Source organism: Carlito syrichta, unplaced genomic scaffold (assembly GCF_000164805.1).
Source record: "Carlito syrichta isolate Samal-C Ts95f unplaced genomic scaffold, Tarsius_syrichta-2.0.1 Scaffold314846, whole genome shotgun sequence".
Lineage (NCBI taxonomy): Eukaryota > Metazoa > Chordata > Mammalia > Primates > Tarsiidae > Carlito > Carlito syrichta.
In genome coordinates, this window is record NW_007258942.1 from 149,512 (window position 1) to 173,435 (window position 23,924).

A 23,924-nucleotide genomic window follows, 5' to 3' on the forward strand; every position below is an offset into this window, starting at 1 on the left:
AAAAAAAAAAAGTAATACATAGATAACATTGCTTAAAATGTATATACATTTTTGTCATCCCCTGTTATATATGAAGGGGACCCCCAAAAAATTCAGGAGGACAGGCCCCTTGTATTAGTAGTACAGGCTTCCCCCATTAAGTAAGTGTTCTGGGAACCCACTGGTATCAGTGTACCAGCTAGCATTGTTGTGAGAGGCTGCATTTGGCTTTAGTGAATATTTTTTTGGAAATTCTTTCAATGTGTTTGCCCATTTCATGATGGATGATGTACATGAACAATGTGCGGCAATGAAATTTTGTTTTCTGAGTATTCGGAAGTTTTTGAACAAAAATAGTATGACTCCTGTGCCTCACCCTCCATATTCACCCAATCTCACCCTGTGTGACTTTTTTTGTTTCCCTGGATGAAAAAAAGTCCTCAAAGGGAAATGTTTTGCTGATGTAGAAGAGGTGAAACAAAAAACAGCAGAAGCGCAAAAAGGTATCAAAATTGATGCATCCCAAACCGTTGAGCAGTGGAAAAGCATTTAGATAGGTGTATTGCATCAAATGGAGAGTACTTTGAAGGTAGCTGACGTTTAAACAAGTTAGAAAAAAATAAATTTATAAATAAATTCTGAGGTTTTTTGGGTCCCATCGTATATATGTATAATTAAAGAGTAGATCATCTCATCTCACTTCCATGGGAATTTGTGTTAGTCTCACCACTCCTTCCCTCTCCTGCCACTCAATTGCTCACCCATTCACCCTCAGCATGGCAGGCTCGCCCATTCCTCTTCAGTGATGTTATTTGTCCTTTTAAAATATTCCCATCACTCATGTTTTCTCTCTGATTTGGACAGTAATTGAAGGCATTTCAGGAAACAACAAACAAACATGTTATTCTAAATACATAGGAGGACAAAATTGATAGGTGGAAATAGAGCAAAATGAAATACATTTGCTAGAGGGAAAAAGAGGAAAATCCAAAGGAATGAATGGAAGGCAGCGGCCCATTCCCCTGTTGGCCTGGGTGCTGTTTTCAGGTAAACAAGACTTGTAGGTACTAGGGACTCTTCCTCTCACCCTCCATCTATGTCCTTCCCACTTGGTCTTGGGTTCTCTGCTACATGTTTGAAATGGCCCACCTAGCCATACATAGAGTTCTTTAGGATATATTTTTATATTTTTACAGGAAATTTTTATCACATGGCCTCTGTTTGTTTCTTCTCTTGTTGTTGTTGTTGTTTTTAATCCTTAAAGCTTCCATATTCAGCCGGGCTCGGTGGCTCAGCCTGTAATCTCGTGCCTTGGGAGGCTGAGATGAGTGGATTGCCTGAGCCTGCAGGTTCGAGACCCGCCTGGGCAACTTGGTGAGACCTCATCTCTACAATAAATCAAAAATTAGCCGGGTGTGGTAGCGCACGCCTGCAGTTACAGCTACTTGGAAGGCTAAGCCGGAGGGATTGCTGGAGCCCAGCAGGTTGAAGCTGTGATGGCCAGGAGCGCCCACTGCACTCCAGTCTGGGTGACAGAGTGAGACTCCAACTCAAAAAAAAAAAAAGTTTCTATGTTTACTCTCTTGCTAACTCTTCCCTCTCCTTTTTCCCTTGATCCACTCTTAAACCCAATCCCTGATAAAGTAGCTGATCAGTGAAGTAACTGGTTGCTAAGTAGAAATTAGAGGCAGAACAGAGAGGAGGAGCCCTGGAAACTGGTACCTGGTAGGTGCTTCACAAATATTTGTTGGACAAATGAATGAGTGGAGCCAGGTTGTCTGGTCCTAGTCCAGCCCTCTCACATGGGCAAGTCATATAACTGCCCATGTCTCAATTTCCTCATCTGTAAAGTGGAGAAGATCATTATACTTGTAGGATTTTTAAATTAAATGAGTTAATACTTATAAAAATGCTTGAAATAGTCCTGAGTCAAAATAAGCTTTCAATAAAATGTAAACTCTTATAAATTGTAATCAGAATACTTGAGATGTAGATAAAGCATTACCTCTTGAGGTGTTTGTTGGGAAGAGTATAGCTGGAAGCTAGAAATTTAACTCATAGATAAGTTACTCTTCAAGCTGCTGGTTTTCATTTCCACTATTCCACCCAAATCGCCTCTGTATCACTGAATTTGACACAATTGACCACCCATTCTTCTTGGCCTAGTTCTTTTCTGGGATCTTCCATAACACCAAACACTTCTGATTTTCCTCTGACTTCTCTAGGCATCTATTCTTAATATGCATTGCAGAATCCTTTTTATTTACTTTTATTTATTTATTTTTCAACTTTTCTTTTTACAATAATTATAAATTCTCAGGAAATAGGGAAAAAAAGCATACAAGGAGGGCCCAAGTACCTACTTTTCTTCATTGATAACATCTTGCATAGCTATAGTACAATATCAAAACCAGGAAAATTGCATTGGTGTGCTCTGCAGAGCTTATTTAAATTTGATTGGGGCTGGGGTTGGTGGCTTATACTTGTAATCCCAGCACTCTGGGATGCTGAGGCAGGAGGATTGCTTGAGTTTAGGAGTTCAAGACTAGTCTAGGCAACATAGTGAGATCTCGTCTTTACAAAAAATAAAAAAATTAACCAGGCATGATAGCACGTTTGTAGTCCCAGCTACACAGGAAGCTGAGGAGAAAGGAAGTTGAGGTTGTGGTGAGCCGTGATTATGCCTCTGCAGTCTAGCCTGGGTGACAGAGTGAGTCCCTGTCTTAAAAAAAAAAATTCATCTGGTCCTATACAATTCTGTCACATATGTAGCACTGTATCACCACCACCAAAACTGTCCCATCGCCACACGGCTCCTTCTTGCTTCCTGTTTATAGCCACCACCAGCCCTCCCCCTGCAACCGTAAACCCTGGCAACCACTAGTCTGTTCTCTATTTCTATAACTATCATTCAAAATTTTTATATACATGAATATATAACCTTTTGGTGTGGCTTTTTTCATTCAACATAGTTCCCCTTGTGATGCACCCCCATTGTTGAGTGCATCGATAGTTCTTGTAATTACGTTACCTTCTATGGCATGGATGTACCATAGTTTGTTTAGCCATTTACCCACTGAAGTACACTTAGGTTGTTTCTAGTTTTTGTCTATGATAAAACTTCCGAGAACATTTGTGCACACAAACTTATATGTAGTATAAACATACGTTTTGATTTCTCTGAGATAAATGCCCAAGAGTGTAATTGCTGGGTCATGTATTAAGTGCATGTTTAGTTTTTTAAGAAAATGCCAGACTGCTTTCTAGTGTGGCTGTACCCTTTTACATTCCCACTAGCAGAATATGTGTGATTCCATTTCTCTATATAGCTTTGCCAGCATTTGGTGTTTTTATTGTTCTTTCTTTTTAAAAAAAAATTTTTATTTTAAAGATGGGTATAATTCAGGGTTATTTATACAGATGTTCATTATGCAGATACCCTTGTTGATTAGGTGTGTCCCCTCCCCCACCCCCCGTAGAATTCCACTACTGCCAATTACCCCTGGTAATTTCCTACTACTGCCAATCCTTTTCTTACAGTATTATGATAATTGTTCAAGGAACACTTATGAGTGAGAACATGTGATACTCAGTTTTTTGTTTTTGTTGTACAGAAATACCATACTCATATAACAGATGTAATAAATATATAAAAGTAAAAAAATATAATAATTGTAATACTCAGTATTATAGATTCCAAGTTCATCCAAGTTGCTATGAAATTCATAGTTTCGTACTTCTTTATGGCTGCATAATATTCCATTGTGTGTATATACCATTTTATTTTTATCGAGTTCTCTTTTGATGGGCAGCGCAATTGGTTCCATGTTTTTGCTATTGTGAGCAATGATGCAGTAAACATGCATGTACGGTATCTTTTTCATAGAGTGACTTGATTTTCTCCAGACATATTTCCAGTAGGGGGATTGCAGGGTTGTATGAAATATCGATTTTTAGATCTTTTAGGAATCGCCAAACTGTTTTCCACAGAGGTTGTACTAGTTTACTTTACATTTTAGTCATGCTGGTGGTTGTGTAGTGATACCTCATTGTGATTTTAGTTTGCATTTCTCTACTGGCTAATGATGTGAACATCTTTCATGTATGTATTTGTTATCTGTATTATCTTCTTTGGTAAAATGTCTGTTTGTATCTTTTGCCCTCTTTCTAATGGGATTATTTTGTACTGTTGAGCTTTGAGAATTCTTTATATAGTCTAGATTCTAGAGCTCTGCCAGATAAGTGGTTTACAAAATTTTTTTTTCTTGGTATTAGCATGTCTTTTCTTCCTCTTTGCTAGGTGTGTTAGCTTTCTATGGCTGCTGTAACAAACTGTCACTAACTCGATGCCTTAAAACAATAGTTTACTCTCTTACAGTACAGAGGCCAAAATTCTGAAATAAGGTTCAGGAGCCAAAATCTAGATCTTGGCAGGACGATTCATGGCCAGATTCCCTCTGGAGTTTCTAGGGGAGAATCCATTTCCTTCTCTTTTCCAGTTTCTGAAGCAACATTCTGCAGCTTATGGCACATCTGTCTATCTCCACAGCCAGCAATACAGCATCTTCAAAATCTCTCAGCTTCCATCATATATTGCCTCCTGCCATCTGTGTCAAGCTTCTCTCTTAGGAGAACATTTGTGATTGCATTTAAGGTCCATCTGGATAATATGGGATAATCTCCCTATCTCAAGATCCTCAACTCAACTTGTTGCATGAATAAATGATTTGTTTCTTGTGTGTATCTGGGGTTATGTGTAATCCTAGGCTTATGGTAAATTACATTCGTAGAGTGATGTTGCTGTAACTGCACATATTTAGTGTCTCCATCCTCCCAGCTGTCAGTCCTCCTCCTGACTTTCCTCTCTGTAGTAGCCTATGGTTCATTTTTATGTGTTCACCAAACCTTGCAACTCTTCAGGTTTTCAAAATTTATATAATAAACTGGACATGTTTTAGCCACTGTCACAGACCGGGACACATCCCTCCTGTGGGCAGTTCGTGACACAGTCCTGAAGAATGCAGTCTTACTGCCTCAGATGCTGTCTCCTCACATCTGTGCATGTCCTTCTCTGTCCTACCACTCAGGAGGAGAAAGGAGAGGTCCAGTTTACTGCTGCTATGTGTTTCTTCGTTCTCCTCTGTTAGCCAAAGAAAAAGTGTCAGTTGGGCATGGTTGGAATAGGTGAGGAAATTCTGTACCCATAGTGCTAGGAAATTGTTGCAACTTAAATATAGTAGGACTGACAGTAAGAGGCCAGTGCAGCGATGCCTTCAACTTGGCCCTTTATATGCCCTGTGGTGTGTGTAAATACCTACACTTGAATGAAAATCACATCCTCCAAAGTGTCTTCAGTCCTACCAAAGTAAGGAATGCCTTGCTTTTCTAGAAACAGTCGTATCCTACTTGCATTCTTTTGACTGCATTGAGGTGGAAATGACTGTACACTAGACAGAGGTTGCACTCTTCCCTTTTCTCACAGGCAGAATCAGGTAGAACCCAGGTAGAACCCGTTTACTTATGTTCTTTGCCTGAGGATAGGATTTCTTAACTGTCTTGGGTACAGAGCTGCTATCATAGGCCAAGAAGAAAGATGAATGGCCTGGATAGAGGGAACTTTGCAAATATAGTAATTGTTTTGCCATTCCCAGGATGGTAGTGATGGAAATGTTCTTAGACTTATTTTCCTTACCGATTTTTTTTAATTGAATGAAATGCACAATTTGTAGATGTATCCTTCAATTCATTTTGAATAATGCAAACATCTGGGTAAGCCATGCCTTTATCAAGATCCAGAAAGTTTTCACCACCCCAGAAAAATTTTCTGTGTCCCTCCCCAATCAGTCTGCATATACCCCTTCATGAAGCCAAGAATCTTTCAGTTTCTATCATCATAGTTTAGTTCTGTCTACTCTAGTACTTTGTATGAAAGGCCTCATACTGTTTGCTTTTGTGTTTGACTTTTTTTTACTCAGCATACCTATGAGATTCATCCATGTTGTAGAGGTATCAATAGTTTATTTCTTTTTATTACCAACTATTAATAGTATTCCTTCCATTGTGTGAATATTATCTTGTTTATGGACACCTGTGCAGTTTCCAGATTTTGGCTATTATACATTTTTTTCCAAGGCTTTTTGTAGACATATATTCCCTTGTCTTAATAAGTACTTAATTGTGGGATTTGGTCATATATTGTGTGTGTGTTTACTATTTAATGAAACTTCCAAAATGTTTTTCAAAGTGGTTATGCCATTTTTATATAGAGTACTCTTAAATTTTTATTGTCTCACTTAGAGCAGAAATTGTGAAACAGCTAGTCTGGTCACCTTTATGCTATTTGGACTCTAGCAAATAATTTCTATAATTTTTAGAGAAGCAAAAAAATTAAACAAGTAAAATTTCAACACTGAAAGAATTCTGGTACAGCATTTATAAATGTTACTTTTTCTCTTGTTTCTTAGCAAATATGTATTCTGTCACTTAGAATGTGCATAGATCCTGGCACTTTAAGAACAATGGTCAATAACAACGAGAAGAAGAAATCAGGGCTCAGGATCTCTGAAGGGGATTTGTTCCTAAGTCTCCCTTCACACGGGCACAACAGAGAACACAGGCACTAAGTACCATAATGGATCTAGAGAAAAGGAAAGCTGCATTCCTTTGTTCCAGTGTTTATATACATGTATCCTGTTCATACTGCATCTATTTGTTTCCTATAGTCTTTTCAAGTATTGAGCATTACATCTTAGATTTTCTACTTTGTGTTCCAGGCTAAAAATGCCCTCGAAAATACTGAAGTTCCTGTCGGCTGCCTCATGGTCTACAACAATGAAGTTGTGGGGAAGGGAAGAAATGAAGTTAACGAAACTAAAAATGTATGTGAGTTAAATAGTATCACTGCAGACATACAGTAGTGATGGCAGGAGCAGAGTGAACTTACCACAGTTGGTGAGATAAGACTGAATAGAATCCTATGGCTATCCTGTGGTAGCATAATTTTTCTTACCATCGCTCTTTTTGAATGCCATATTTTTTTTTGTTGTTGTTGTTGTTTTTTTGAGTTGGAGTCTCACTCTATCACCCAGACTGGAGTGCAGTAGCTGCTCCTGGCCACTGCAGCCTCGACTTGCTGGGCTCCAGCGATCCTTCTGCCTCAGCCTTCCAAGTAGCTGGAACTACAGGCGCGCGCCACCACGCCCGGCTAATTTTTGATTTATTGTAAAGATGAGGTCTTGCCAATTTGCCCAGGTGGGTCTCGAACCTGCGGGCTCAGGCAATCCACTCATCTCAGCTTCCCAAAGCACTGGAATTATAAGCTGAGCCACCGAGCTCGGCTTATATTTTTTCTGATTTTAAAAATTATTGATATTAATTTTTTTTTAAATGTGAAAAGTTCTGAAAAATTTAATGAAGCAATAAAATCCTAGTGGATAATTTTCTATTTTATGGAGTTTTAACACTTGAGTGAAGCTCAAGAGGGAATTTTATATATCAGAACGTCAGCATGGAAGAAACAAGCCTATTTCTACTTTAAACCTATCTAATATATGAAAGTTTCACTTTGCAAAATAGGTAAATTTAACTTGTAATGCATTCTTTAGTACCTTTAAATGATGTTTTCCTCTTAGCAAATGAAAAAACTATCCTCAATTTATAACTTTGGAGGGAGGTGTAAAAAGGTCATATAAAGGAAACTATTTCTATATCAGATAATTGAACAGAATAAAGTCTTCAGCACCAGCTGTCTCTGTAGCTACATGCAGTATCTATACTTCAGTAGCTTGTGTGAGTTTTATTGTAGTTAGACTGGGAAGTGCACGGTTTAAGGCAAGACTTCTTAAACATGGTACCGCAGCAGTAAGCATACTTGGGAAGTATAAGCAAAGTACTGAATTTTATGATTATAAAAAGTACTAGGTTGACTCAAGGGTAATGTACTTGTAATGCCATCACATGAAGTTTGATCTTATCATGTGAAATTGGGAGCCAGAGAACAAGTTTGTGTTGGTACCAGTGCCATGGAGACTTTAGAGTTTATCCATTACATCTATGAAAAAGAAAACTGAGATTTAGCAAAGCATATGTAAGGTAGAAACCCAGATTCACAAAGCAATCATTTATTTATTTATTTTGTCATAAAACAGAACATGATTATATTTCAGTGTATAACTTGTATACAATCAAAACATAAAACACCATAGTAAAATAAATGGGAATAAACATGGAATTTCATTTGCAGTGCTTGACAAAATGCTAACATCTTTAATTATAAATTAACTCTTAGAAATCAGTAACAGACTAATATTGCAAGGGGAATGAAAATAAAAGGAACAGAGGAAAATGAAATGGCACAAATGACAAATAATGCTATATTCGGATGATCTAGCATAACATAAAATAAGCAATTTGTAATATTATGTTATCAACAATAAAAAATACCAATAGCTAACATTTGTACTTTTAGGCAGTGAGGAACTCTAAATCTAACACTGGAAAAACTTATTCCAATAATGGGTAATTTACTCAAAATGTAGATTTTTGCCTACATTTTGCCCCAGCAGTTCCAATCCATAGGAATTATTTCAACAAAGTAGTTGGATTAAAATTTACATATAAGCATGTTCACTTCATAGAAAATCTCTAGCTAGTATATCAGACCCCTTTAAAGTACTTATGTGTCAATTTTGTTTATGAAAATAATAGTAGATTGGAGAGCAGAATTAGAAAGAAAAAAGGGAATTAAGAAGTAAAAATACTGTGTTTCACAAAATTCTACATCCTTTGATGTAAAAATTATCTTGAAAAAGATAATTTTTTAATGAATCAGTTTTGAATGTAGTCTGTGAGAAGTGAAAATTATAAATAATTTTATAGTATATACTTTATACTTAAGAAACACTGAGCTGAAGTCCTTGTAATTCCATCCCAGGCTTCTCTGTGCAATGACACCTTAGCCATTCCAGCTCCTGAGATTTAGTCCAGTGGTAACAAGGAACAATCATTGAACCTAGTTAAAATTATCTTCAGTGACACTCTTTAGGTCACTTTCCGAAAATGAGCTTTCTCAGTCTAGTTTTTCTGATTTACATGGAGCGTCCACTGCAACACATAATAGGAGGTTTTCATGCATTATGAAAACTGAATTTTAATAGTAGTGAAGCAGGTGATAAGTGTAGGTTGCTTTTTAGTCATCACAGTCCTACTACCAAGGGAGTGAAGAGCACTTACATGAGAATTCTGCAAGAAATATTTACTGATGGTAGGTACCATTCTCAGGATTAAAAACAAAGATGACAAGTGTTCCTTCTTGGAGCTACCATCATTGGGTCACAGTTAAAACCTTTAAATTAAAGGATTCCCTAGGAAGCAGGATATTTCTGATGATTTCAGTCATACTCAGGTTATCTACAGATATCTTTCATCTTGATCACCTCAAATTCCACCTTCTACCTTCTTTTCTTGGGTCATCCAGCACTCTTTGTTTCACTGTAAGACTCTGCTGCACTTATGTCTAAATCACATGATTTTCATGAGATCATTCAAAACCATTCATGATGGAATAAAAAGTCAAATACCAACTGCCCGTGCTCCCAGGATGTTGATAGGCAAGGATGAAGAGAGGCATAGATTGCTTGTCTCTTTAAACTTTTCTTTATTATTTAATTAAATTTTCATTTTGAAATACCTTCATAAAATTTCAAATGCAGAAAGTAGAAGCAGTTCTGTTCTCATTTCTCTATATAGACAGGACTGTTAAATTTTATCACATTCTTTCAGACAATTTTCATATAAATTATATATTCATTTTAAAGTTTGTCATGTAGCAATATGCAAATATGTAGATATACACTCTTTTAGTGTTAACTCACATGTACAAAAATCTCAAACGGGATGTTAAAATTACCATTATAACACTGAGAAGTATTACATAACTGTCAGAATAGTACCATTCCCAAGTATAATTAACATTTTTATAATTAACCATTAACATTTCAGATGGAAAACTGGAAGCATATGCACATACCTCTGTAAACAGGCAGTTAGTCGATGTTTGTTGGAAAATGACATAATTTTAACTATTAACTTAAAATACTACAAAACATACAAAAATATCGCGAAGTATTTTTTCACTGTTTGAGTTACATTCATGTTGAATCACAAAACCATTATTAAGAAGATATAAAAATATATGTGAGATAAGTAAAAAACATAACACAACAATTAATGTTTATACAGATACTTATCTGGGACTAGAATTCTATATTTTAAATAATTGTCATATCTCCCAATTTGTATTTTGTGGTTTGGTATGATATCTTTAACATCAGGAGTTTGAAGTCCTGATAATAGTATTCATCTAACTCTCTTTCCCGTGACTTGGGTTTCTTCTTTACTTTGAAATTAATCTGGGTTTATTTTGTTATTCTGTGTCATATGGAAAATTACCCCATAAATACAGCATAGGAAGACTCCTGACCCCAAATAAGGAGACCTGAGTTCTACTTTTGGATCTGATACCACCACCACCCTCTCATCACCACCACCTCCTCTCCCAACTGTGTGTCTTTAATACATGCCAACTTTGCTTAGCTTCTGTTTCCTTAGCAGTAAAAGAGGGAGTTGACTGAGATGATTCAGCTCAACAATTATTTATTGAGAGCTGTAGGGAGATTTGATTCAGTAATTCTGAATCTGAGTTTTTTGAGACAGGGTGTCCCTCTGTCACCCAGGCTGGAGTGTAGTGGCATGATCACGGTTCACTGCAGCCTTGACTTCCTGAGCTTAGGCATTCTTTCTACCTTAACCTCTTAAGTAGCTGGGACTACAGGTGCATACCACCATGCCTGGCTAATTTTAAAACTTTTTTTGTAGAGATGTGGTCTCGCTATTTTGCCTAGGCTGGTCTCAAACTTCTGGGCTCAAGCGATCCTCCTGTTTCGGTCTCCCAAAGTTCTAGGTTATAGGCATGAGCCACTGCACCTGATTGAATCTGATTTTTTAAAAGCAGTCAAATTGGGGACATTTTTTTCAAGCTTTCCAGTTGGTTTTCGGTGTGCAGCCTAGTGTGAGAACCTCTTCTCTAAAGTGCCTTCCTTTTGTGAGTTTATAATTCTGTGATTCGCCCATGCAGCCCCCTCAACCATCTTTGCTCCCATCTGCCTCTGGCTTCCATGGCATCTTATGTGGCTGTGCCAGCACTTTTCACATCCTGCCCCATCTCACAGGTAAATGAGCACCTTTCTGTATGCCCACCAGATTTGATGCTTGTTGAGGACAAAGACATTTTAACCTACACAGAATTTTTTTTTTAGATTGGAAAATATAGTTTATTTAGAAAGTAAATTTGAGGGAGAGAGAGAGAGAGAGAGAGAGAGAGAGAGAGAGAGAGAGAGAGAGAGAAAGATGACATTAGAGAGAGAGAGGAGATTCAACTCCCCAAGGTAGGAGAGGGGGCCAAAACTAAGCTTAGGAAAACAAAAGCATGCATGGCCTGGCCATAGCTTAAAGAGCCACCTGGCCAGACCAGAGCTTAACAAATGCAATGACCTTTTTTTTTCTTTTTCCTTTTTCTTTTCTTTCTTTCTTTCTTTCTTTTTTTTTTTCTTTTTGTAGTTAGAGTCTCACTCTGTCACCCAGGCTGGAATGCAGTGGTATACTCATGGCCACCGCAGCCTTAATCTGCTCAGGTGATTCTTCTGCTTCAGCCTTCCAAGTAGCTGGAACTACAGGTATGGACCACTATGGCCAACTAATTTCTTTTAAAAAAAATTATTGTAGAGATGAGGTCTTGCCAAGTTGTCCAGGCTGTTCTCGAATCCCTGGGCTCAGGCAGTTCTCTTGCCTCCCAAAGTGATGAGATTACAGGCATGAGCCACTACGCCCGGCCATATCCTACACAATTTATTTAGCACAGCGACTTATACGTAGTTAGCACACAGTGTGAATTATTGATAAATGCTGTTGTCATGAATATTACAAATAATTGTTGCATGTAGGATCTGTGCTTCACATTAAGCTATCTTAGTGAGGGGGTAAGAGAAGGAGGGTAGAGTATGTATATAGCATTAAGTGGTCCCATACTTCCTGTGATTCAGATTACTTTATGAGATACAGTTACCAGTGTCTACTATTTTACATATGGGGAAACCAAGGCTTAGGGACGTTAGGTAACTTACCTAAGGCCACATAATTAGTAATGTTGCTGTCAGGATTTAAACTTGAATGTAGTCAATTCCATATGCTATGTGATTTCCCTTCTATTATACTGCTTCCATGGGATATCTGAGACCAACACCAAGTCTCTGTTTCTCTAGAGTTGGCCAGTGTATAAAATCTCATCTCCCAAAAATGTAAATGATGACATTCCAGTAAACTAAATATAGATTTGCTTAGAGTGAGGTCAGTGACGCCTTGAAAATATATTTGAAACTGGAGCACAAGTTTATGAAAATTTCACTTCCTCTAAAATATTCAGAAACCATAGACTTATCTTTTTGGGGTTTTTTTGAGACTTATCTTCTCTATGGTATTTCAATTGAAAGAGTTTCCCTTAAGGTACTTAGGTACTTAACTAAAAATATAGCATGATTTGGATGGTGTCTCAGATTAGGTATCTTTTGCTGATGAGGTTATGGTACTTGAACTAGGGAATACATTGTCAACTGCTAAAGGTGCCTGAAACCTTATTCATTAGAATGTTGGCAGAAATGATAGTCATATTTCTTGTATTTATTTTTGTGTATTTGTAAAATAACAGTTACATGAAGCAAACAATACCAATGCCAGCACCTTTCTCTTTTCAGGCTACTCGACATGCAGAAATGGTGGCCATTGATCAGGTCCTAGATTGGTGTTGCCAAAATGGCAAGAGACCTTCTGAAGTGTTTGCACACACTGTGCTGTATGTCACCGTGGAGCCATGTATTATGTGTGCAGCTGCTCTTCGCTTGATGAGTATCCTTTGACTTCAGAGGTGTATGTCTTGTACTCTTCCTGTGAACAAGAAAGTGGCCAGGCACATAGCCTGTTTCCTAAGATATGAAAACACAGACTTACGAATTACCTTGTAAAAGCTAATGTCTTTTGGCCAAAAAAGGAAAAGATTTTTAAATAGTTCAATTACCCATTTCTTTTTATATCAGTAAACATAGAACTATTAAATAATCTAGAGAAAGAAAAGCTTAGAACTCACTTAAGCTGTTTTGTAAGGATAAATTATAAATTAAGTTAAAGTAGTTTATAAAATAGTGTGTGTAGGAAAAAGACTTGAAGAATATCCAGATAAGTCTTTTGGATAATAGATTATGAGTGACATAAAGTTTTTCTTTCTCTGTTTGTTTGTTTAGCCATGCATAACTATTACAATGTATAAAAAATTTTCAGTCAGAAGTAAGTAAAGAATCATTTATATATATATATTTTTTTGAGTTGGAGTCTCACTCTGTCGCCCAGCCTGGAGTGCAGTGGCACACTCATGGCTACCCCCATGTCGACCTGCAGGGTTTTGGCGATTCTTCTGCCTCAGCCTTCCAAGTAGCCAGAGCTACAGGCGTGTGCTACCACGCCTAGCTAATTTTTTATTTTTATTATAGAGACGAGGTCTCGTCAAGTTGCCCAGGCTGATCTCGAACCGGTGAACTCAGGCAATTCACTTTCTTCATCTTCCCAAAGTGCTGGGATTATAGGTTGGGTCACCAAGTCCGGCCTCTAAAGATATTTTTAAAAATTATTTGAAAATTCAAAAACTTGGTTTCATGCTTGTGTATCTTTATACACTTATTTTATAACGTATGTGTGAATAATTGTATCACTTCACAAATAATACAGAGATTTTTGAGTACAATAAAATGTATACTTTCTATAAAAGCACATTTATGGGCAACTTAGAACTCTGTCCTCATTCTGCCTTGCAGAGTGGTTAAGTTTTAGTCTGTTTTATATTGAGGCACAAGTTATGTTTTATTTGGGGGAAAGAATAGGATACAATCTGTTATTTTTAAAAGGTGAAAATCCCTGGATTGAGTTTCTGCCTCCTTTCTGGCTCTAATTCTCTAAGGATTCTGAAAAAGTGATATAGGAAAGAGCAAAGAGAGCACTACACTGAACATTATGCAAGTACATACTCAGTTTTCGTTCTCTTTGCGATTGTTAGATGTTAATTTCTAAAGACTTTAAACCTATTTCTTTTTTTTTTTTGAGTTGGAGTCTCACTCGGTTGCCCAGATTGGAGTGCAGTGGCCGCTGCCGTCCACCGCAGCCTCGCCTGCTGGGCTCCGGCGATCCTTCCGCCTCAACCTTCCGAGTAGCTGGAATTACAGGCATGTGCCACCACGCCTGGCTGATTTATTGTAGAGATGAGGTCTCGCTGCCCAGGCGGGTCTTGAACCCGCGGGCTCAGGCAATTCACTCACCTCAGCCTCTCAAAGGCGTGGGATTACAGGCTGAGCCACCGAGCCCGGCTCCTTTTTCTTTTGTGTAACTGGATCATATGATTTTTTTAAGACTAATCCTAGGTTCAATTGTTCTGCAGAGTCACGTGTGCTTTCCTTTCTAGGATGGCTAGTATAAACCTACCCCGATTTTTGTCATGTCACACACTTAAACTCTGTGTTGTATGCAGAACCTTAATTCTGTCCTATAAATCCCACTGGTTGTGTATGGTTGTCAAAATGAACGATTTGGTGGTTGTGGCTCTGTTCTAAATATTGCCTCTGCTGACTTACCAAACACTGGGAGACCGTTTCAGGTAATACAAACTGCTTATGCTTTTCCTTTCTTCCTAATTACTTTCATCTCATTACTGACTTGTGAATAGTTAGTGTATGGTCAGTATACCACAAAGTGTGATAGAATCAGATTTCTTGGATCTCAGGACCTCTAGTTAAGTTCATTTACGCCTCAGTATAAGATGACAGGTAAGAGTTTCTAGATGAGTGGCTGTCTTCATTCATAGACTCTCTGCTTAAGGAGGGATCCCAACCTTTCAGGTAACTCCTGACAGTCTTTACCAACATCTTCAGGTGTGTTTAGAGACTTCTTGCTATTGGGATTTTTATTCAGTGAATGTTACCAGCACCGTGCAGTCCGAGTTTGGTGAAGCTTGGCCTGTGTCAGTGACAGTAGATGCTATTTACAATGACCATAGAATTTTTGCACACATTTATTCATTTCGCTTGATTGCCACATACTAATTTTAGTATCTAGCAGTCACTGTATTTTCATTTTCTTTCTTCTGTCTTTTTAATATTGAGATTTTACCCCAGACCCAAGAATCTACATGTCTTTAACCTCTTACAAATTCTACTTCTTCTTGAATTTTGTCACTTTTCCTGAAGTTTTTAGGTTAAGACTATAAGCATTAGGAATTTATATCTCAGAGTTTGGCTTGTAGATATACCAGTTTTCATAAACCGTTTTGATGGTTTATCTTTCCAAGATGTAAGGTTAATCTAAAAGTATTATGTTTTAATAAGAAAAGGATTTAACAAATGCTGGACAAGGTGGACAGTTTACTTCAAAGACCTCAACTCTTTCTAGAGTATTATAAGGACTAATGAAGAGCTAAATTGGCTGAATCCCACTGAAAACAAGCTTTATAAAATGTTCTGTCTTGAGTTTTCCCAGCTGAGCATTGGCTTTGCTGTGGACTCCTGTATGTTTGCAAATAGATGCCCTTTGACATTACACCAGAAAAGAAATTGTAATGGAATGATGGCAAATAAAGGATACATTGGCTTGTTCGTTAAAGACATCTGCAAAATGGTTTGATTTTTCCAATCACATCTATTAGTAGCTCAAATTTTGCTTACATAACTCTTTGCAAATGAGTTGCTGACTCTGTGTTTCCTTTATGAGAATGTTCTAAAGAATTTCTCAAAGTTTCTGGGCAGAACAGAGATGAATCCTTTGATGTCAGATGTGGATGGAACATATCTCTCCAACATGTCAGTGACATGAGGCACAAACACAGTCTTCTCACACATCTCTGCAGAGTTGATGTGGCTAAACCCAAGCAAGTTCATTTGTAGTGTATATACCTGGTCACATTGACTCATTCACAAATGAATGCCTGTGGCTTGAAGTCATATCTGCAGGCTTGATGCCAAATTATGTTTTTTTTAAGGTGTTTTGAGATTCTAAAGAAAACATTAGTACCTCAGTCTTCTGGATGCTGTGTGTGTAGTTTTAAAAAATGTATTTGGCTCAGGGAGTGAGATGATGTTTTCTTATTCCAGAATTATAGATTCTTTTAATATTGTATTATAAGCAGCATTAAAGTTTGCAGAGACTCACAGAAGTTTCCTTTTCAAAGAAGGTGGTGACTTATTTATAATACTTACCTGCTCTGGTTTTTAAAAAATGTAAGAATTTTTTTTTAATGAAAGCCACAAATTTGTAGCTATAATGGATACTTGAAAATATTCTCTTGGTATCTTAACGCAATACAGTTTCCTTCTCGGCTAGTAACTCAGTGGTTCTCATCCCTGACTGCATATTAGAATCATCTGGAGATCTTTGGTCCCCACCCCAGAAAAACTGAAGCAAAAGGCAGACCAACAGTCGTGTGTTTTCAGAGAGCTCCCAAGCGGTTCTCCTGAGTAGCCAAGGTTGACAACCACCGCTCTCACTCCACGTGAGAGGAGAGGGCTCCAGGGTGTGAGTGGAGCAGAGAGAGGTGGGAGAGGTGGGAGCCCCGGGAATGGCAGCAGGAAGCCAAGGGCAGCAGTGACAGGGCTGACCGGCAATGGTTAGAATGATGAAGTACTGAGAAGCCAAGGGAGGAGAGAGCTGTCAGACGAAGCAGATATGGCCAGTTGTCTCCCTGACTGCAGAGGGTGGAGGAGATGGAAAGGAGACCAGTGTTTTCGGTCAGTAGGGACCCTGGGGACATCTGAGAGGGCAGCCTCAGTAGAGTGCTGGGAGCATAAGCCAGTGAGGATGAGGCCTAAGGAGGCATGGGAGCAAAAGTGAAGTCTGGAATGTTCTCAGGCAGAAGCAGGGTCGCAGCCTGCGAGAGGAGCAGGGTGGAAGGAATTGTTATTTGTTGTGGGGAGGGTTTATGCAGCTTGTTAGGCCCAGGCAAGGACAGACTGAAGACATAAGAGAAAGGGAGGTCATTCTGAACAGCATTCCAGAGTGGTTGGTGCTCCATTCCCCGTGCCTGTGCTCCACACTGCTTTCTTTCCTGTGCATGGCTTTCAGGTGCTCACTGTGATATTTCATGCACTTCAGAAGGGTGCGTTGTATCAAGTCCAAACTCATTTATTTCCTTAACTTCTTTCCTTGTGCTTCCTCAATAATCAGTCCCCATCAGCCGGTTGCCTCACACATGACCCAAGCTTGTTCTTACTCTTTCCCTGAAATACCCTACTCTTTAAATATTCTTGATTTCTCAGGCAAGTGCAAGTGTCATCATCTACATGTAGTACTTCATGTAATAGTACTCCTTACTGATATCACAGTTTATTATTCTTTCACATTTTGATCTCTCCTTTCCAGTTAGATCTTAAAGGCAGAACAAACTGAAGACTTAAAAAACAATCCTCTGTAGCTAGAGGGTTTTTAAATGGCCAGATAGTAAATATTGTAGCCTGTGTGAGCCACTTATATCTCTATTGCCTAGTTTTGTTTTTCTTTTTTAACAAGTCTTTAAAAATATAAAAACCATTCTTAGCTCACAGTTCTTAGCTGTGGGTTGGATTTGGGCCACCAAGTATAATTTGCCATTCCTAGCTCTATAGCATCAAATACTTAATGGTCCACCAGAAAATAGCAAAATAACAGCAGATAAAAATAGCTAGTGACTTTTTTTTTCTTTAGAGACACGGGTCTCACTTTGCTGCCTAGGCCGGAGTGGTGTGGCATGATCATAGCTCACTGCAACCTCGAACTCCTGGGCTTAAGGAATCCTCTTGCCTCAGCCTCCTGAATAGCTGGGACTATAAGCATGCATCACCATGCCCTGCTAATTTTTTTTTATTTTTTGTAGAGCAGGGGTCTCATTATGCTGTCCAGGCTGGTCTTGAGTGCCTAATCTCAAGCACTCCATCTGCCTTGGTCTCTCAAAACATTGAAATTACAGCCATGAGCCAACTTGCCTAGCAAAATAGTTAATGCTTAATGAGCAGTTAGGATGTGCCAGGTATTTAACAATATTATTTAATCCTGACAAAATCCCTCTGAGGTAAGTGCTGATATTACTGACATTTTACATATAAGGCACAGAGAGTTTAAGTACCTTAACTAAGATCACATAGCTGATATAATAGTTGCTGTATGAATAATAGTTGATTGAAAGTGATGTTTGAGATTGCACACATATTCTTTTGGAATCATACCTCATCCATGTTGCTAATATCCTCAAAGTTTATTAACATTATCTGAAATCCGTTTACATAGTTATGTGTATATGGTTGTTTTTATGGGGTGCTACATACATTTTTACAGGCCTGTGTTCATTCTCAGCTTTCTCATTTCATCAGTGCATTCCTGGATATCGGGCTGAGGAAGCAGTGGAAATGTTAAAGACCTTCTACAAACAAGAAAATCCAAATGGTCAGTTTCCCCCTGCTGTATATAACGTACCTCCCTTAAAACAAATCCTTACAGAGTCTGACATGAGCCTATCTCATTTTCTCTTTTTCTTTTCTATTTTCACAGCACCCAAATCAAAAGTTCGGAAAAAGGAATGTCAGAAATCTTGAACTTGGGTTGAAAGACTAATGCCCCAGCCGGGCTCGGTGGCTCAGCCTGTAATCCCGCGCCATGGGAGGCTGAGGTGAGTGGATTGCCTGAGCCTGAGGGTTCAAACCCCCCAGGGCAACTTGGCAAGACCTCATCTCTACAATAAATGAAAAGTCAGCTGGGCGTGGTAGCGCACGCCTGTAGTTCCAGCTACTTGGAAGGCTGAGGCGGAAGGATCGCCGGAGCCCAGCAGGTCGAGGCTGCAGTGGCCTGGAGCGGCCACTGCCCTCCAGTCTGGGTGACAGGGTGAGACTCTAACTCAAAAAGAAAAAAAAAAAAAAAAAAAAGAGAGACTAATGCCCCACAGTGACCTGGACAAAATTCCTGGACTGAAAGCTGTTGACAGCGTCAAGTCATATGTTTATATATTGTTGTTAATCTGTGGGAAAATGGTGTCTCTCACATTTGCTCTATGAGGGGAACAAATGGGCACTTCAAGAAAATCCAACAATTGTAAACAACGATTAGCTTTTCCACGATCTGAAAGAACACGTTAAGAATGACAAAAATTAGCCGGGCTCGGTGGCTCAGCCTGTAATCCCCTGCTTTGGGAGGCTGAGGTGAGTGGATTGCCTGAGTCCACAGGTTCGAGACCTGCCTGGGCAACTTGGTGAGACCTCATCTCTCATAATAAAAAAATCAGCCAGGCATGGTAGTGCGTGCCTGTAATTCTGGCTACTCGGAAGGCTGAGGCAGAAGGATTGCCGGAGCCCAGCAGGTCGAGGTAGCGGTGGCTGGGAGCGGCCACTGCACTCCAGTCTGGGCGACAGAGTGAGACTCTAACTCAAAAAAAAAAAAAAAAGAATGACAAAAATTAAGGTTCAAGGTTTTGGCAACTAGCAAGCAGTGCCTGCCCTTTCAACCAAAGCATTATGCCCAGTCCAGACAGTGCTGACTTTTCAGAGAACCTGCAACCAGACCTGCGTGTATATGACCTACGGTGTGCTGCCCTATGGACACCTTCTCCGGACTGGCATTTGAGAGTCAGATTCTTCATTTTCTGCAGCTACTGTGTTCTCCCAGGGCACTGGGGGTTGTGACTTCTCTCTAGGTTGTGTATGAGTTGTATATATATATATATACATATATATAGAGAGAGACCATAATTATATGACCCTTAAAACAGACTTTTTGCTTTTATAAAGTATTTAGAGAAAATGTACACTTTTAAACAAGTGTTTGAGTGTCATTTTAAAATTATAGCATATTGCTATAACAAAACCTGATTTATGCCTTATTTGAAGACAAATAGTCTTAAAAATAAAAGATAAAAACATAAATGGAACGATTTCTTGTTATTGAGCAACTATACTATGCCAGGATCCATTTGTTCCCTGGACCGGGGAGAAAACAAAGAATCCTGCTCTCGAGGAACTTAAAGGGAGACAGATAATAAATGTCATCCATTACGCAGCTCGTTGGAGTCAGAGAGCCCAAGGAGCTCAGGGTGAAGGGTACGGGTGTGCCAGGTGGTGGGAATGCTGGTCGCAGAATTAAACAGAGTGGTCAAGTTAACGAGAAATCGAATCGTTATTTCTTAAAAAAAAAAAAAGTAACAAACTGAAAATGTAAAGTCCACAGTGAAACTGTGAATACGACGCTGGCAAGGGTGTCCACTGCAGGAAGTCCCCAGTGGTTCCCTCGCGGCCTTCAGTGCCGCTCTGCAGAACTGTGCTTGGGTGCGCTGTGCGCCTCTGCCCAGAAGGGGGCCTCGCCGTTCCACCCGAAGCCCGGCTCGAGTTCCTGAAGCGCTGCTCCTTCTCAGTTGCATTTCTTCAGTAGAATCATTGCCTTGATGCAAAGCATCTGTATTTGTTGGTTCTGCCGTTTGAGCGATGTCTCTGACTTGTTTGTTTTGAATTACATTACAGACTGGAATGTAATTGTGGTGAAAGTATTTTTATATTGCTGAGAGTTGCAGCTAATCACAGTTACATGCTTCAGAGGATTTATAATTGCTTGGTTTTGTGCGTGTGTGTTTTTAACTGCATCTGAGAAGTTTTATGGGGAAGGCTATGCGTGATTTTAAATCTACAATAATGTTACATGCACCGTCATTTCAATTTCATCCACTTTAAAAGTTATCTTCTCATTAAACTTTAGTGTTTTGACTAGTTTGTTCCTTTTTGCAGTTGGTTGTAATTCATTTCTGGCTTCTGATGCTTTTCTGAAAGCAGATTTTATTGCATTTATTGTCTTCTTTTTCTTGGGGATTATTTGTAGGACAAACAACCTGAAATCTTTTCTCTGTGGAGTACCACCCAGTACATCTGACTGAGCATCTTACGTCCAGTAGGTTCTTGGTAGTCATTTGTTAAATAAAATTATTGATTGAAATTTGGGGAAAAGTTAATACTAAGACTGTCTAGGACAAAAAGCCAATGCCAAAAACAATATATGGATGTATATTTTAGCCCAGAGACTGTCATTACTAAAAGAATCAAGAAAATAATAAAACTATATACAAGGAAGGATAGAAAAGACAGTGGCCAGGTGCAGTGACTCTCGCCTGTAATCCCAGGGTTTTGGAAAACCAAGGTGGGAGAATCGCTTGAGGCCAGGAATTCAAGACCACCCTAGTCAAATATAGTGAGATTCCATCTCTACACACACACACACACACACACAGACATAGCAGTATACGTGTGTTCTGTCTTTGCAGTGTTTTGGAGAGTGGATACGTATTTCTTGATTCCTAAGGATGGCCGAACAATTTTGGTTTTCCACTTTTTTGGTTCTCTCTCCAGTGATGGACTTGTAGAAAAAGCCTGTCTTAAATTTTTGGACTTAGGCACAATTCCCTTCATTGCTTTGGGGGGAAATCAGTTAGTTTACAGATTGGAGGTCATCACCTCCAGTGCTGATGCAGGACCTTTGTGAGCATTAGACATCAATTCTATGGAATTCTTACAGCAGTTTCCAAGTGATGAGGAGCTGTGGGTATATGATGAGGTGATTCTGTTTCCTGAGTACCACATTCTCTAGCTTCTTAGACATTGCTTAAAATATTGATGTCCCAGTTCAAAAACTTGAATTCAATTGAGTGATAACTGATAGGGCCTTTCTGTCCAAGAGGCCAGCTAAGGCACTTATTTTGTGGATGAGATGACTCTGGAAGTTGTGGAATACAAAAACGTTTTAGAATCACTGCCTGCTTAGAGAAATCGGGGGAAATGATTACATCTAAGCTGCTAGAGTTGACCAATGTTTGCTGGTCTTTGCAACAAACACTGTTGAGAATGGGAGATATGTAATGTTCTGGCAGACTTCAATCACTGATAAAAGATCGTGCTAGGATAGCTTTGTGCTTTCTTGTTACTTGGCACAAGCATTTCTTCCTGTGTTGCATTTGGAATATCATGGAGAGAAAATAGATAGCCAAGAACTCCAATGTAGGCAAGAACAATTTTTTGTTTTGTTTTTGTTTTTTGGAATTGGGGTCTCACTCTGTCACTCAGGCTGAAGTACAGTGGTCACATTTCGGGCACAGGTGATCATTCCACCTCAGCTTCCCACGTAGCTGGGATTAGAGGTGTGCACCACCATGCCTGGCTAATTTTTTGCTTTTTTGTGGATATAGTGTCTCACTATGTTGCCTAAGCTGGCCTCGAACTCCTGAGCAGTCCTCTTGTCTCGGCCTCCCAAAATGCTGAGATTATAGGCATGAGCTACTGTACTCGTCCTTTAAACTTCTTATTTGGTAAGTTATATACATCACACATCATGGCACTTTATCCTGAAGTCTTTCAGTATTTCATAAACATAGGCTATTCTTTTATAATCCCAGTACAGTTATTGTTATTCAGAAAATTGAACCTTGATATGCTTTTATCTCATCTGTTTGTATTCCAACAATGTCCTTTAATTCCCCCCACTATCCTTTAATACCAGATTCATTCTCGAACATTTCCACAGGTTTTCTTTTGCCTTTTATGACATCGACATTTTAAAATAATAGGGTCTTTCTGTGCCCCCCTTTCCCACTTCTTTTCAATAATAGAATGGTCTCATTTTAAATTTACCGGGTGTTTCCTCATAATTAGATTCAGATTGTGCATTTGAGGTGATGTGTTATGTTCTTCTCAGGATATCACATCTGGAGGCACACAAAAGCCATCTGTCCCCGCTGGTGATGTTAACTTGTGTCATCTGGTCAAGGCGTTGTCCTAGTTCTTCACTATATAATTACTTATTTTTCTCGTTACAATGAATAAGCAGTCTGTGGGAAGAGGAACTGTTAACTTTTTAAAAGAAAATCTATTTGACACTGTTGGAAAGGAGGGGAAGAAAATTAATTATATAAATTTAAAAGTAGCTGTTAAATTGATTGTGTTTTTCCTCTTTACTATGCCTGCCAAAATGTACAAAATTCCTTTTCTAATAAAAATATTTTAAATAGCGGTCTTAATAAAAATGAGAAAGAAGTCTCAGAAATAAGTTATTTCCTTCCTGCTTTCCTTCCCAGTAAAAGTAATAATGACACACATTTCATTATGCCTGATAAAACAGGGTTTTGGAAAAATTGATCAAGGTGTCTGTGATATTGCAGATGGCCTATGAACATCCAATGGGATATAGAATTCTAGGTAGGTTGTCATTTGACCATAAAATATGAGTTCTCTTGGGTTTCCCTAGAGGTATCTAGACTTAAAATGTTTTAAGCACTGCTACTTTCCAAATGAGTGTCAGTAAAAATAGCAAAAGCCAAGGCTCTTTTTAAAAAAATAATTTAAAATTTTAAAAAAGGAGTATAGGTTCTCTGTTAAAAATCTATGATGAAGCCAAATCTTGTCCTTCCTGGTCCTTCTCCATCAACTGGCCTTGAGCAGCCCTGGGGAAAAGAGGCATCAGAAACTGGTTTCCCTGCCTTTTGGCAATGGAATGAGACTACATTGACTTCATCTATGAAGACAACTGCCAACTATTTTCTTACTTCATAAAGTGCTAATTTTGTGTAGTGAGGAAAGGAATGATGGGTGACGTTATTTTTATGGGTAAGTTCTGCTGAAAGTTTGACATCTTTAGGACCTTACGTTTTTTTTCAAGTTGAGCTAAGAAAAACGACTCATGACTATTTCTCACCTTATTTTTAAGTGGCTATTGGGTTAAACACCATGAATCCATGATTATTAAGGAGGCTTTTAGTTGACAAAGGCTCTCTCGATCAAAATTTAGGCAGGCCCAAGCCGTCTTCTCAA

At 38.7% G+C, this 23,924-nt stretch overlaps 1 protein-coding gene across 1 annotated transcript in view; it reads left to right on the top strand.

The window, feature by feature from the left end:
* The window catches only part of ADAT2 (adenosine deaminase, tRNA specific 2), a 28,281-nt gene extending 9,567 nt beyond the window's left edge, over window positions 1–18,714 (top strand). Inside the window, exons 2-6 of the mRNA XM_008072087.1 lie at window positions 6,753–6,857; window positions 12,786–12,936; window positions 14,622–14,728; window positions 18,465–18,537; window positions 18,643–18,714. Of these exons, the coding sequence (XP_008070278.1) occupies window positions 6,753–6,857; window positions 12,786–12,936; window positions 14,622–14,728; window positions 18,465–18,537; window positions 18,643–18,686 (480 nt within the window). The 3' untranslated portion in view covers window positions 18,687–18,714. The remainder of the gene's footprint in view (window positions 1–6,752; window positions 6,858–12,785; window positions 12,937–14,621; window positions 14,729–18,464; window positions 18,538–18,642) is intronic.
* Window positions 18,715–23,924: the final 5,210 nt, after the last annotated feature.